General features: G+C 39.6%; 1 protein-coding gene across 1 annotated transcript; it reads left to right on the plus strand.

Moving 5' to 3' along the window:
• Positions 1 to 565: 565 nt before the first annotated feature.
• LOC149318267 (inhibitor of growth protein 5) lies at positions 566 to 13,455 on the plus strand. The gene is made up of 8 exons (XM_089509335.1): positions 566 to 696; positions 2,038 to 2,109; positions 4,055 to 4,221; positions 5,657 to 5,768; positions 7,230 to 7,323; positions 8,871 to 9,006; positions 9,873 to 9,934; positions 10,227 to 13,455. Exons 1-8 carry the CDS (start codon positions 657 to 659, stop codon positions 10,264 to 10,266), a joined length of 723 nt encoding a protein of 240 aa, XP_089365461.1. The 5' UTR covers positions 566 to 656; the 3' UTR covers positions 10,267 to 13,455.
• The last annotated feature ends 705 nt before the right edge of the window (positions 13,456 to 14,160 follow it).

Below are 14,160 nucleotides of genomic sequence, written 5' to 3' on the forward strand. Positions count from 1 at the left end.
GTGCAGAGCGGCCGCGGCGTCGCCATGGCAACCGAGCAGCGCGCGGTGCGCCCTGGGAATTGTAGAGCTCTCCCCCGACAGAGAAGACTGAACTACACAGAACTACAAATCCCACAATTCCCTCGCATTGAGTCGAGGCAGATTATTATTATTATTATTATTATTATTATTATTATTATTATTTATAGCCCGCCTCTCTCAGGAGGATCCAGGCGGGTTACAACCATAAAATCCAGGATCCAGGCGGGAATTCTGGGAACTGTAGTTTTGTGAAACATTTAGCCCCCTGGTGCCACAATAAACTACAATTCCCAGGATTCCCTAGACATTGGGCCAGGGCAGTTTTAAAGCGGTTTCAAACTGTATTCTTTCCGCAGCGTCTTCGGGGCTTCTATCACTAAGGCCTGGCTTTAACCGTCCCCGCGCGCGCTCTGCCGGCCGTGGCCCCGCCCAGTGCTTTATAACCGTCGCCGAGGAGGGCCGCTCGGCCAATGGGCGTCGGCCTCTGCTGAATATGCAAATGAGGGCTCGGCCGGCCGTTGCCGCTCAGCCGCTCTCCAGTGGTGACAGCGCTGGGCGGGCGAGAGAGAGAGGGAGAGAGGGAGAAGGGGGACAGTAGAGCGGAGGGTGGGCGTTGGCTGGCGCTTGGTCGCGAGATGGCGGCGGCGGCCTTGTACCTGGAGCACTACCTGGACAGTGAGTGCCTAGGCCGGGGGGGCGGGGGCTCGCGCGCGATATGGGTGTGTGTGTGTGTATTAAGGGCCAGACTAAGCCAGGGTTGGGGAGAGGGAGGAGGAGGAGGAGGAGGAGGGATGGAACGCCGGCAATTCCGCCTGCGTCACAGACCATGGCGCGTGGGCGTGGCCTTGGCCCGGGGAGGGAGGGAGGGAGGGGCAGGAGGACCCAAGCGGAGTTTCTCCATGCGTCATCGCTACGCAGAAGGCTGCAGTACAGCGCCACGGCCTCCAGGGGCCGCTGTGGCTTCTCCTATGAGGCCACGAAGGAAACCCGCCCAAGAGCCAAGCCTTCGTAGTTCTTCAGACTCTGTGGCAGTCCGTGTTCTAGAGAAGAGTTCCTTCTTCCTGACGTTTCTGTGCCTCTGGCTTCAGAGAATGGGATACACACACATATGTATATATATATATACACACACACACACACACACACGCACCCCACTCTCTTCCATGCCAGCATTCTCTGAAGATGCCACAGCCGCAGATGCTGGGGAAACATCAGGAACAAACTCTTCTAGAACATGGCCACATAGCCTGAAAAGCCCATAAAACTGGATGTTGGCCACAAAAGCCTTTGACTTCACAACCCTTAGTTTCCCCTCAGCCCTTCTGACTCAGGCCCAAAACACACTGCAGAAATCATCTGTTTGAGTCTGCTTTAACTTCCCTGCCTCAATGTTAGGAAATCCTAGGAACTGTAGTTTTATGAGACATTGAGCCTTCTTTCTGGAGAGCTCTGGTGCCACAATAAACTACAGTTCCCAGGATTCCATAGCACTGAGCCAAGGCACTTAAAGTGGTGTCAAAGTGGGTAGTTTCTGCAGTGTGTTTTAGGGCGTGCTCTCACTGCCAGTGGTGGTTTGAGTGTTGGACTATGGACTTTATCTCACGGGGGCTAATTTTGGCATTAAAGAGAGATTAAAACACATTTAAATCATCCTGCAAATAAAGCGAAAATGGTGCGTGGTTGCGCGAATGATGATCACATGCAGTTGCACAAATAAAGTGATATTGGAAATACATTGTCACTTAAATCCCAAAAGTAAAAAGGTGCTCGTTAATGCTTCTTTGTGACCGACCGCTTTAATACCAGGTTTTGTGCAACGTCATGTGAAATTCTCACCGATCATAATTTCTTTCTGAGGCTCTAGCTCAAGAGCCAGCTTGATATGGACTATGCCACAGGGAACAAATAGAGCGCAAGGCGTGGTAGGAGAAGGCAACCATGGCCTTAGTTAACATATTGTATGAAAAGATCTGTGGCATAGAAGAAACTGCCATTTTTTTAATCGTTCTATTTTAGGCATAGAAAACCTTCCCTGTGAACTACAGAGGAACTTCCAACTTATGCGTGAGCTGGATCAGAGAACAGAAGGTAAATTGAGGCATTTTGGTTAATTTGGTTTTTCACTGAACATAAATAACAACCTGGATGTATTTATAAATAGCGAATCTGCAAACATCTAAAGATAAAGGTATAGGGTTCAGTTGTTATATACTTTTAAGGACTTAATCAGATCACAGTCGAGATTCTCAGGTCTTGAGTCTTACAAAGCTCAGTGCATCTTAGGGCTGAAAATTTCATTGCTGCTGACAGGGCTAGTACAGTTGTCCCTCCACATTCATGGCTTTGACTTTTGCAGATTTGATTATTCACGGATTTGATTAATATGTTCTCTCTAGGAATCTCTAGGGCCTCCAGTGTGACTCTGTTTTCAATTTCTAACAAAAGTCATGTTGGGAGACCTAGAAATTCATAGAGAGAACACTTCTTTAGGCATTTGTAGGTCCTTCAGTGCAATTTCATAGTCAACTGTTGTCAGATCTTGACCACAATATTCTCTGGAGGAACAAGAGACACCGAGAGAGGAGTCCTCTCTGGTAAAGAAAAATACATTTTTTAATTTGTGGTTTTTCCTCTTTCACTGGGGTCCCCTGCCCCTAAACCCAGCGAATGTGGAGGGTCCATTGTAAACCATCAGAATTAATGCTGTATTTTGAATCTGATAAAGGCTCATTAAGGACATTAAAGCACAGATGGACAGACTTTGAAAGTAGATATGAGCATCTTACAGTACTGATTTTGTTTTGGCTTTGACAATGGAGTTTTTGAATGAAAAGAAAGTGGGGCCAGAATGCATTCATGTAAAGTCGCTAGTTTAGCGAAATTACGTGAATGCTTATTGCATTCGAACTGGCTTCCCATTGGCCGAATTTGTGTGTGGCAGTCTATCATGCAATAACGTGAAACCCCATGATTGCATTCATGCCATTGGATTATACTTCCAATTTCCCTTGTCTGATAAACTCCAATGGCATTGTACTCTTGGGATTCAGTCTTATGCATACATATTTACTGGGCTGTTTCATTCTGTGGGGCTGGCCCTCTAGGAGTAGCAGGACTGGGAAGTTCCAGAAAAGGGATGGATCCTGCAATAAGGAGAAACTGTTTTTAGCATACTGAAAACCATAATTAATTGCGGCGATGAAAACTGTTATGCTTCAGATTTTGCTGAAAAGCACAGTTGTTTATCTGCAGCTCACAGCATTCCTCAACCAATCATTAAGCTGCTGGGAGCTACTATTCAACAGTACCTGGAGGGCTATGTGATTCCCACACCTCTTTTATTATGACAGAAACAAGCCACGCGCTCTTCTGCTTCCCTCTCTTCTGGCATAGCTACAGGGAGACTGAAAACATTCACTTCTTGATTATCTACTGTTTGCCATTATGTCTGAACTACAGTTAATTTTAACTGTGGTTATTTGACACAGTCCAGCTTCATAAACTGTGGTCTTACATTGTCTTATTTTTCAAAAAAATAACATAGTTGAGATTCACATTTGAATGGTATGGCACTATACAGTTAATTAGATAAAGAAATGAATGCTTCTGAACTTATCCTTAGAGCTGTACCAGAGGAGCGGGGAGCAGAGTGTGGTAATTTAAGGCTAAGGGTAGCCCAGATTCTCTCAGTGAGGCAAGACTGCAGGGCTGCCTCCTACTGCAGGAGAAAAGCTGCAGCTTTTTCTGTCTCCCCATCCCTGCTTGCTTGTCCACCAGCCACCCTGCTGCCCAGCCACCACCCCTTATCCAGAAAGGAGGAAGAGAAGGAAGAGGGTGAAAATTGTGATGGCAGCAATGGGAGCAACAGAGAGGATGGAAGTAACAAAAAGTCCCCACCCCCTGCTCTGTGAATCTGCAGTTTTCCAGTTGCCTGACTTGCCGTCTTAATAGCCAAACTCTGTGGGAGGAACAAAAGTATTTAGGAGAATTGCCGGGTCCTTCCATGCACATGTTATGTCCCATTTACCTGCAGACAAGAAAGCAGAAATTGACAGTCTTGCAGCTCAGTACATTTCAACTGTGAGGAGTTTGTCGTCGGATGAACGAGTGGAAATCCTGCAGAAGATTCAGAATGCCTATGCAAAGTGCAAAGAGTACAGTGATGACAAAGTGCAGCTGGCCATGCAGACTTATGAGATGGTAAGATTAAATAAGTGAAGTACTCTTGCTGCAGACTGGGGTATGTAGTTATTAGTGGGGTATGTAGTTATTACCTCAGCAGCTGGAGTATGTAGTTATTAGTTGACAAACTGAGGTATATAGTTATTACTTGACAGACACTAGTGGCTGGTGGCTTCCATGTTAGTGAGGCAGTGAAGTTGTTGAGGTTTTATTCTGAACCTTAAAGGAGTTATCCGAAATGCTGATCCTATTTTTTGGGAGGAGGGGGGAGGTACTGCAATTTGGATAGGTTTACCATTAAACTTCAAAGTAAAACTTGGAGCAAATTCACTATCCCACTGACATAAAAGCCACCAGTCTCCAGAGATGATGAAGGCATGGAGATTCTGTGATTGATTCAAATTCAGGAAGATGATAAACATTCTCTAATTCAGAATGTTTTAATGTAAAGTCGAAGGCTTTCATGGCCGGCATCCATAGTATTTTGTGGGTTTTTTGGGCTATGTGGCCATGTTCTAGCAGAGTGGCCATGTTCTAGCAGAGAAACTCTGCTAGAACATGGCCACATAGCCTGAAAAACCCACAAAAAAACTAAGAATGTTTTAAGTTTGTGTTGGGGTTGTGTACTGTATAAGGTCATGATTGTTCCATGTTTAATTTTTAATCCATTGTTCCGTGTTTAATCCAGTTTGGGAGCAAAAGGTCAAAATCCTGAAGTTTATTTTAGAATGTGGAATATTGACAAGCAGCTGGATTTGCCAGCAGAGGATTTATTGACATTCCCTCTGTGATTACATTTTAAAAAACAAGATTATAGTAGAAAGTAAGGTGATTATTGCGAGGCAGTCTGGGGTGTACTCTCTGCTTTGAGATTCTAGCAGAGACACTGGTCATGCTGGCTGGGAGTTTCTGGCAGCCGTAATCCAAACAAGTAACTTTTCTAGACCATGGAACTGAAGTTCTGGAGGACCAGAACAGTTAGACCAGGTATAAAGTTCATGCCATTGATAAGAGCATGATATGTTCCAGGACCAGCCACATTACACTAATCTGTGTTTACATAGATGGCCAAGAACGTATATTGGGGGAGGAGTTGTCTGGTTAAAAGAGGATCCATACTAGTGGTAGAAAAACAGTACTGTATGTTTTTCTAACCCCCTGCCCCCAGCCATGGTCTTTTGCTGGCGTATGTATAGCTGCCATGAAAGCAAAGGGTAAAATGCATACTATCCATGTGCCAACAGGTGAGAGGTGTGAGTGACTATATTAGAATCATAGAACTGGAAAAGATCACAAGGGCCATTCAGCCCAACCCCCAAGAAAATAGAGGAAATCTGAGAAAAGGGGTTTGCTGATTTCAGTTACTCAACTCAATCCTACAATTGATAGAGATACTGTTCAGAGATACCAGATGGTATTATTTCTTCAGCTGTGTGATCTCTCTCTAATGTAGGTAGATAAACACATTCGACGGCTGGATGCTGACTTGGCACGATTTGAAGCTGATTTAAAGGACAAGCTGGAAGGCAGTGACTTTGAAAACCCTGCAACACAAAATTTGAAAAGTGTGTACTTTATGAACAGTATAGTCTCACGCTCAAGAAGCCCTTATGACCTGAAATTATATTTTTGTATACTGTACTTTTCCAAAGCATATTGTTTTTCCTAGTAGAAACTTCTAATGTACTAATACAGTCGGTTGTAAAATATATATATATATATATTTGCAGTAGAGTGGCCAGGGGTCCTACCTTTCAAAGGGCAGTTCTCTGAAGGGCTGTCATGTCCAGTCCAGTTTAAAGATAAAGTACCAAAAGAAAGAGAACAGAAATTTTAAAGTTGCCTATCAACCAAGCAGATTACCTCTCATAGTCTTTCCAACCATTATGAAGTGTGTGATGTTTCTAAATTAATAGCAAAGATTTTCAAATGTATGATCTATACTATAGAATATATGCAAATTGGTACCCTAACTGGAGATGACAAGAATTGAACCTGAGACCTGCATACAAAGGAGATACTCAGCCACTGAGCTATGATTATATCCCTTAATGTGTAACCTGCTTACTGGCAGAAATGATGACCCACTTATGCAGTACATTACTCATGCTGCATCTATTCCCAACTTGGAGTGTGTGTGTTTGTTAGCTAGTCACTATAGTGAGGTTGGAATCATAAAACTCCAGATGTTGTTGGATTTCCAACTTCCACCCAGCAGACCGTGTTAGCATAGCCATTGGTAAGAAATGTTGGGAGTTGCAGTCCAGCAGCATCTGGAATGCCATGTGATTCCCACCCTGCACTATATTGAACTTTCTGGCTACAACAGCTCTTTTCAAGGCAGGAAAGCTTACGCTATAATTGCATGCTCATATACTTGGTAGTGAGTTACATTGAACTTGGTGAAGTATCCTTTTTTAAAAAATGCATAGAATCAGCATGTATGTATATGTTGTGACCAGTAAAATAGATTGTTTTGCTTATCTGAAATTTTATTTTCAACCCAAGATGTGTCTAAGATTGCATATATATTTTCAATTTAAGATTGTGTATAGAACTAGATTCCTGTAAAGCAAATTAAGTAATTCAGATAACAGAAGACATTTATATTAACCATTTTTAAGAGTGTACTTTAAAAAGCTAAGGGTGTTATGCAGTTATTTTTTTTTTCATATGGATTATTATCAGATCGTAGATATATGTGAGAGGCAGATTTCACAAACTTTCATTTATTAAGCTGCAGTCTTAAACATATTTAGAAAGCTTCATTGATCTTACTGGGATTTAGTTCTCAATAAATTTGCATAGTTAGACACTTTCTGCTTGATCTAGAGCTGAGGGAAGTGGTGGCTTCAGAAACTGAAGTAGCAAATGATTTTTAAAATATTGTTTTCATTTTGTGAAGCATCTTAATATACAAAATAGTACAATTTTTAAACCATTAGTAATGTTTCAAAATAATGGTTGTAAAAAATGCTAAGTTTTTGTTCCTTATGAGGCTTACTAAATGGAAATAATTATTTTAGAGGGACGAATTCCAAAGGATAAGAAAAGCTCCCGAGGTCGAGGTCGGAGAATATCTGAGGAAGAGGCTCCAGTAAAAAAGAAGCCAAAGCGAAGGTAAGCATCAGCACTGCTATCAACGGGCAGCTTGCTTTAAACGAGCTATTTTAGAATTTTATGTGTACCATAGTGCCTTGTGATAGCAACAGTACTTTGAAGTTCATATTCATCAATGTTTTATTCAGTTCCTGGAAACAGACCTGTCCTAGGACTGTCTGGAGCATATATCAGCTGCTTGTGCCTAGTTCAGAAGGCTCAGTTAAAAAACACAACAAAATTGTAACTTCTTTTTAGAACAAGAATGAGAAATATGCAGCCCTCCAGATCTTGTTGGTGTGTAACTGTTTTGATTTGTGAGCATTTACTATGTTAAAACTGGTAGACATTGTAATCCAGCATGATTCTGCGGGCCACAAATTCCCCATCCTTACTCTAGAATATTCCAGTTAATCTCTGCATTCAGATGCACACACTGTACTCACACTATGGGAGGAACAAGTCACCATAATTTGATGATGGCTGTTTCTTGTTTTGCAGAGCTTGGGTAAGGAGATACACCTGTATATAATTCACAACTCTTTCTTTGTTTGAAATTTGGATGCTGATTGAATCGGAGTTTCTTGTCCTTTATGCATTTGTTGCTATAGGTTAACCTGCCTTTCGTTTTAATATTACCAGTGTTATATAGTAACTTGATCCTTTGGCATGCTGAACTTCACATGTTTTCATACTCTTCATGTTAAATTTGACAAAAAAAGGATAAAACATTGCAACGTGTATGAATATATTAAACTTCTTCTTTTATTTTTATTATATGATTTATCATCATCATCATCATTTTAATACCCTGCTGTTTAGAAATGCTTTCAGAGTGGCTAACAAATAGTTAATTAGACATTTTTCTTCCCTCTGGCTTACAATCTAAAAAGACATGACACAAAGGACAAGGAAATGGTGGTGGGGAAGGGGATGAAGTCCAGCTGTTCTTCTCTCCCTCTGAGGCCAGGGCCATGGCAGATGGAATGGAGGGAGGGCCCTTCTTTTGTCTCTGGGCTAAGCCTGGTGGGCAGGATATAACTATTTTAATGAATAAATGAATTAATTTTGACCTCATGAATAATTGTAAATAGTTGCAAAATCTTTGCTTTTTGAACTACCAAAGTTGCTATGTGAAGTAAGTTTTAAGAGTACCGTATATACTCGACTGTAAGTTGACCTCATGTATAAGTCGAGGGCAGGTTTTGGGGCCACAATGATGGATTTTGCTATGACCTGTGGATAAGTCGAGGGTAAAACTTAGAGACATGCAACAAAGGATCTAAATGATGAAGCAAAGGAAAACGATGCCAAAGAACCTACAAAATTCAGGAAGGCATAACGGTTTTGGTTCACATTAAAGCCTAGATGGAAAAGAGAGCAGAGAGAGGTCAGCTTATATGTATATATACACACACACACATATATATATATGAGTTAAAGTACAGGACTTACATTGACCCATGGATAAGTTGACCCTTGTTTTTGGGTGGATTTTTTGACCAAAATTTCTAGACTTATACCTGAGTATATACAGTAAGTTCTTATTTGCCTTGTTTCCACTGAAGGTCTGAATTAGCTGATACCATCCTCTCAGTTCATCCTTCTGACGTCCTGGACATGCCAGTGGATCCAAATGAACCCACATATTGCTTGTGCCACCAAGTATCCTATGGAGAAATGATTGGCTGTGACAACCCTGATGTATGTACTGAGATAACCAAAAATATCTGCTCTCATTTCAGATTTTATAGCAAAGCATTTTCTTTAAGGGAAAGAAAATATTGTGTTTACATAAGAAATTGATTGCATTAATCTGGGCTGCAGAACAGTGGACTAGAATTGTCCACCTAATGTATAATTGTAAACTGGGAAAAGGATGTGGCTTTTCACAACATTATTTTACTTCTGGCTTTGCTGTAAAATCCATCTCTTCGCACCCCACAAACCTCAGGCAGCTTTTTATGCCTCCAGAGATCACATACGGAGGTTGTCTTGGGCATGATTCACTCTGTGTCCTATCAGTCCCATTTAAGTGCAGCATTTTTAATTTGCAGCAGATAGGAAACTGCAGCCAGAGTTAGCAGCAGGGTTTTGTTTGTTTGTTTGTTTGTTTTGGTACCATAACTTCAAAGTCTAGCTTGTATCTGTAGTCCGAAAAAGCGCTTTTTCTAGGCTCTGACTAGTGCAGGGCTACAGTAAGGATCCAGCTCAAAATCATAAACCATTCAAGGTTAGAAAATAGGGTCGGGTTGCACATTTCTTAAGTGAAAGTGCATGATACTTTTTTTTCAGAATGTATACCTGGAAAAAGTGTGAAAAGAGGATGTGCAGTAGTTGTGTAAGGATATGGGGATTTGTAGATGAGGAGGGAGAGGTAAGTTTGCAGTGCAAAGTACCTCTTTCAGATAACCACTAGGAGTTTCCATTGGACTGATTTGGAATTAGAATTATTCATAGAACATGCATACTGAAGCCTTTGTTTACAACAAATTTGTAAAAGTATGTCCAATAATATTGTCAAAATCTGTCAAAAACAGTTACCATATTTTTACCTTCCCAATATTTAGTGTCCAATTGAATGGTTTCATTTTGCTTGTGTGGACCTTACGACAAAACCCAAAGGGAAATGGTAAGTACCATGAATCAGTTTTTTCTGTAGCATTTTAATTTTTTTAACGTATTTCTTTGCCTTGATAGTGTCCTTCCATTTTCTGTTGTTATTGTTGTTGTTATTATTGTTATACTGCCTACATCAAGGCACTTTACAACTGTAAAAGACCCCAAGGCTTGTGGTCTGAAAGGGGTGACAGAGAAAGAATTAAATGTTTCAGTGTTCCATCATGTACTGTTTAGTTTTCCCCATATGTGAAATGCTTCTTCGGAAGCACTACTGAGCTAATACTGTGCTTTGCTGTCCTTAGGTTTTGTCCTCGCTGTGCTCAGGAGAAGAAGAAGAAATAGATGGAAATGTATAATCTAAAAGAAGTTTAATATATTCATATATGTTGCAATATTTTATCTTTTTTTTTGTCACTGACCCATTTGTTTAATCTGGTATTTATCAGTGGCCAGTTGTAGTTTCTTTATCACAGAGGGAGTCATCCTAATTGGAAAAGAGGTGTGTGGAGGAAGTTCATGTGTGATATTTACCCAGGTTACATTTCCATGGCACTGTAATCAATGTTATGAAGTAGCCCTGCACTGGAATTTCTGCTCACATAACTGAAGTCTGTGAAGTTGCCTATGGCCTTGCATGTGAAGATGATATCATTTGTTGTTATCAAATGTGTGATCATTCTGCACTACACAATATTTATGAAGGAATTTAAAATCTAATTGTACATTTCCAAAACTATACTAAATACTTAAAAGAAGGGGATTCTCTTTTTGAATGTGCAGTTCTGCTCCTTTAGAGATGAGCTGCAAAACAATGAAAGCTTTCTTGGAAAGACAGAAAAAAAGTAAAAGTATTATTTTGTTAAAGTCTGTTCCATGTTGGACAGTTGTACACCTGCTCTCATTATTTCTGATTTGTATGTTACTTCCTCTGGACTTCATTCTGGTCTTGCTGGTATTATACAAAAAAGACACAAGTCTTGAAGATGCATATGAAATCATGAAACAAAAATTAGTGAAATTATTTTTCGCTATTATTGTAGTATGTCAATAATTAACATTAAAGTAAATAAACAATCAGTCAAACTAGCTTTAAAAGGTCTCCAGTTTTAAGAAAGTAGAGATTCCTGTGCCTGTGTAACGGCCAAGATAGAAATAGAAATATAGAATTATAGAGTTGGAAGAGACCACAAGGGATATTTGGTAAGATCTTATACAGAAGCTTCACTGATGTGAAATATCCATGCCGTGAGTATAATTAGCTGCCTCCTAGTATAAAAAAGCATCTCAGATTGAAGATAGACAATACTGTGTGTTTTTCTCACCAGAAAGTTGAAAATAGCATGACAGAGCCATGATTGTCTGTAATGTATATATTCTTGCTCCCTGTCTGGTAATAGTGTTTGCCAGCTTCAAAAACTACAAATTCTCTTTGGGTAACATAACACGAAAAAAGATACACTTCTCTGCATCCTAGACAGAGATGGTTCTTTGCCTATCACTTTCATTTGATAGGCATATTCATCCATTTCCAAATTTATATGAGATGGAAGTTCAGAAAGGATAAATAATATTCTATACAAATGGCCAGTTTTCATTTCTCCTTATTTGTATTATGAAGTAAGTATGGCTGTATATGTTTAGTTTTAATATATCCCCCAAATATAACGCACAGAGATATGCTGTCTGTTGTAGGAATGTGGAATTCGTTAATAATTTTCTTGTAGACCAAGAGATGGATTCTGCACTACTATAACTGGTACAGCATAATGACAGTAGCATCACAGTGAATATCGCTTTCAGTCAGGAAAATAAAGGGAAGAATTGTCAACAGACAAAAGATTGTAAAAAAATAATAATAAACAGTTGTAGCCTTAAAATAAGGAGACAAAGACATTACTCAAATAACTTGGCTTGCTTCTTGTTATGAAATAATGTTAAATTTTGACTGCTTATTTCACATCCCACCTTTGCATATAGTTTAGTAGGCTGGAGTGGGGAACATTTCCCCCTCCAGATGTTTTGGATTTAACTTCCAGAAGCCTCAACCATAATGCCCACTAGTATGAGAACTATAGTCTAAAACATCTGGAGGAGGCCCAAAGGTTACACATGCCAATTGAAGGCAATACAATTCAGTGATGGTTTTCTCATTTTATATTCCCTATGGCTGCATTCACTTTTCAACTTTCACTGTTTTCATTGTAGGGAGGGAGATAATTTTGATGTTCTAATACCCTATTGTCATAATTTGCTCCCAGAATTTTGCATAATCATATAAATTTTTGCTATTTACAAGAGGAAGTGTTCATTCTGAAACTTTTGTTCTCTCAATATTGTATGCACAAGTATGGAGCAATTTCAAAAGCAGGCATTAGACCCCCTAGACCATGAAGAATTACTTTGAGGGAACATGTTCTTGTAAAGCTAAAGTGCAGGAAGCACATACCTTCTTTTAATATAAAGTAAACCTGCAGAAGCTGTGGTCTGTCAAACTGAATATGGTCTACAATGCTTGACAATTCTTTTGCAATCCCATTCAAACAGAGGGGGAAAGAGTCAGTGATTACCTTATAGCTTTATCAAGCAACCATAAAAGTGGCTTGCATATAGGCTGTGCTGATGGGTAATGATATTTTCAGCCTGCATTACACTGTGAGTATTCATGACTCTATAATTCAGTAATTAATGAGTAGCACTTAAGGCTTTTAATGCACTATTCTGGACTATAAGACAGGATGGGATTTGTTACTACTATGATGTTCCTTATTATCTGTTTCCCCTTCTTTTTGATTAGATTATGATTAGACAACAGAGGAGTAGTGCTGTAGGTTAACATAAATCTTGAAATCCCTTGATATGTGTTTCTGCATAGACAATGCTGCTATGTAGCTACTGAAGCAAACTAGATTGTTACTTTACAGTGAGCTAAAATTGAGATCATGTATGATTCCAAAGAATTATGACTTTTTTCCCTCTTCGGGAGGCACTAGAACAGTAGTCAAGATATGTAGGAGATACATTTTATAATCAGTTTTTGAAATACAGGCTTGGACTGAGCAATAAAGGTATTTCATGTAAATGTTGCCATCTGGAAGAAAGGCCCCAAGCAGATTGCCAACTGGATCATTGTGTTCAGGATTGTTCAATTTATATAGATTACGAGTATTTGTCATCTTGATTCTGATCTGCAGAGAATGTATTCCCTCGAATTTTGAATGTATCCTTTCTCATGATTTTCCCTTTTGCTTGTCAAGATTTGAACACAGAGAAGACCTGAGAATGGCTTCTGTCCCTCTTTAAAAGATAACTGACATATTTTGTGATAGTCATCTTTTTTCCATAGTTTCTCATAAGTAAACAGATGTCGCAGCCTAAACTTCCTTGTCAAGGAATTAGATTTGTTTCCTTTTTAAATTGAAGAGAATATTAGAAATCTTTTTATTAAAATGTGAAAATGTATATCTGTATTTTTGATCATGTTATAGATATGATAGGTATATTGTTATAAATAAAGTATTTTTGGGAACAAAAGTCCAAATCTTTCATTTCTGAAGTAGAACAAAGTGCACAGATGGAAGCTTCACATACTGCTAACAAACATCTGTATGGCATGCCTCTAATGCATACTTGGATTGCATGGAAAATACTTACTTGAATGGTTGATTCTTACCTGAAAATGTGCTAAAGGGAGTAGTGGAGTGTAGACAAAACCCTAGATTAAGTGAGCCATCAAAGTAAAGTAGACTGAGGCTGCATCCACACTGCAGAATAAATCCTCTGGGGCCACAACAAACTACAGTTCCCAGAATGCCACACCATGGAGCCAGGACAGTTAAAGCAGTATCAGACCAGATTATTTCTGCAGTGGATGCAGCCAGAGGCAACATTGAAAATGCCATTTGGTTGATCTGTGATTCTGCAACTAGAAGGAGCTTCTTCATTGGAAAAAAAATGTAGGACACACTACCTTTATTTCAGCCAACTGCAATGATACAAAGTTGTGAACAAGTTTTCCAATATTCAAAATTCCTCATCAGTGAGACTGGGAAGAGAAGCTTTAGAAAGACAGTATAAAAACAAAAACAAAATATTCATTCACTGTTGAAGCCGCAATCCGTTTTGCTTTGCTTTCAATGGAATTGTATTGCGCAACAGCAACCATGGTGCAACATACAGAGACAAAATCGGATGTCTTAACTGCTAGAGGATATTGAGGTAGAAGATTTTTAAAGTTTC

This window comes from Sceloporus occidentalis, unplaced genomic scaffold (genome assembly GCF_023333645.1).
Source record: "Sceloporus occidentalis isolate IW3139 unplaced genomic scaffold, rSceOcc1.0.p SCAF_2, whole genome shotgun sequence".
Classification (NCBI taxonomy): domain Eukaryota; kingdom Metazoa; phylum Chordata; class Lepidosauria; order Squamata; family Phrynosomatidae; genus Sceloporus; species Sceloporus occidentalis.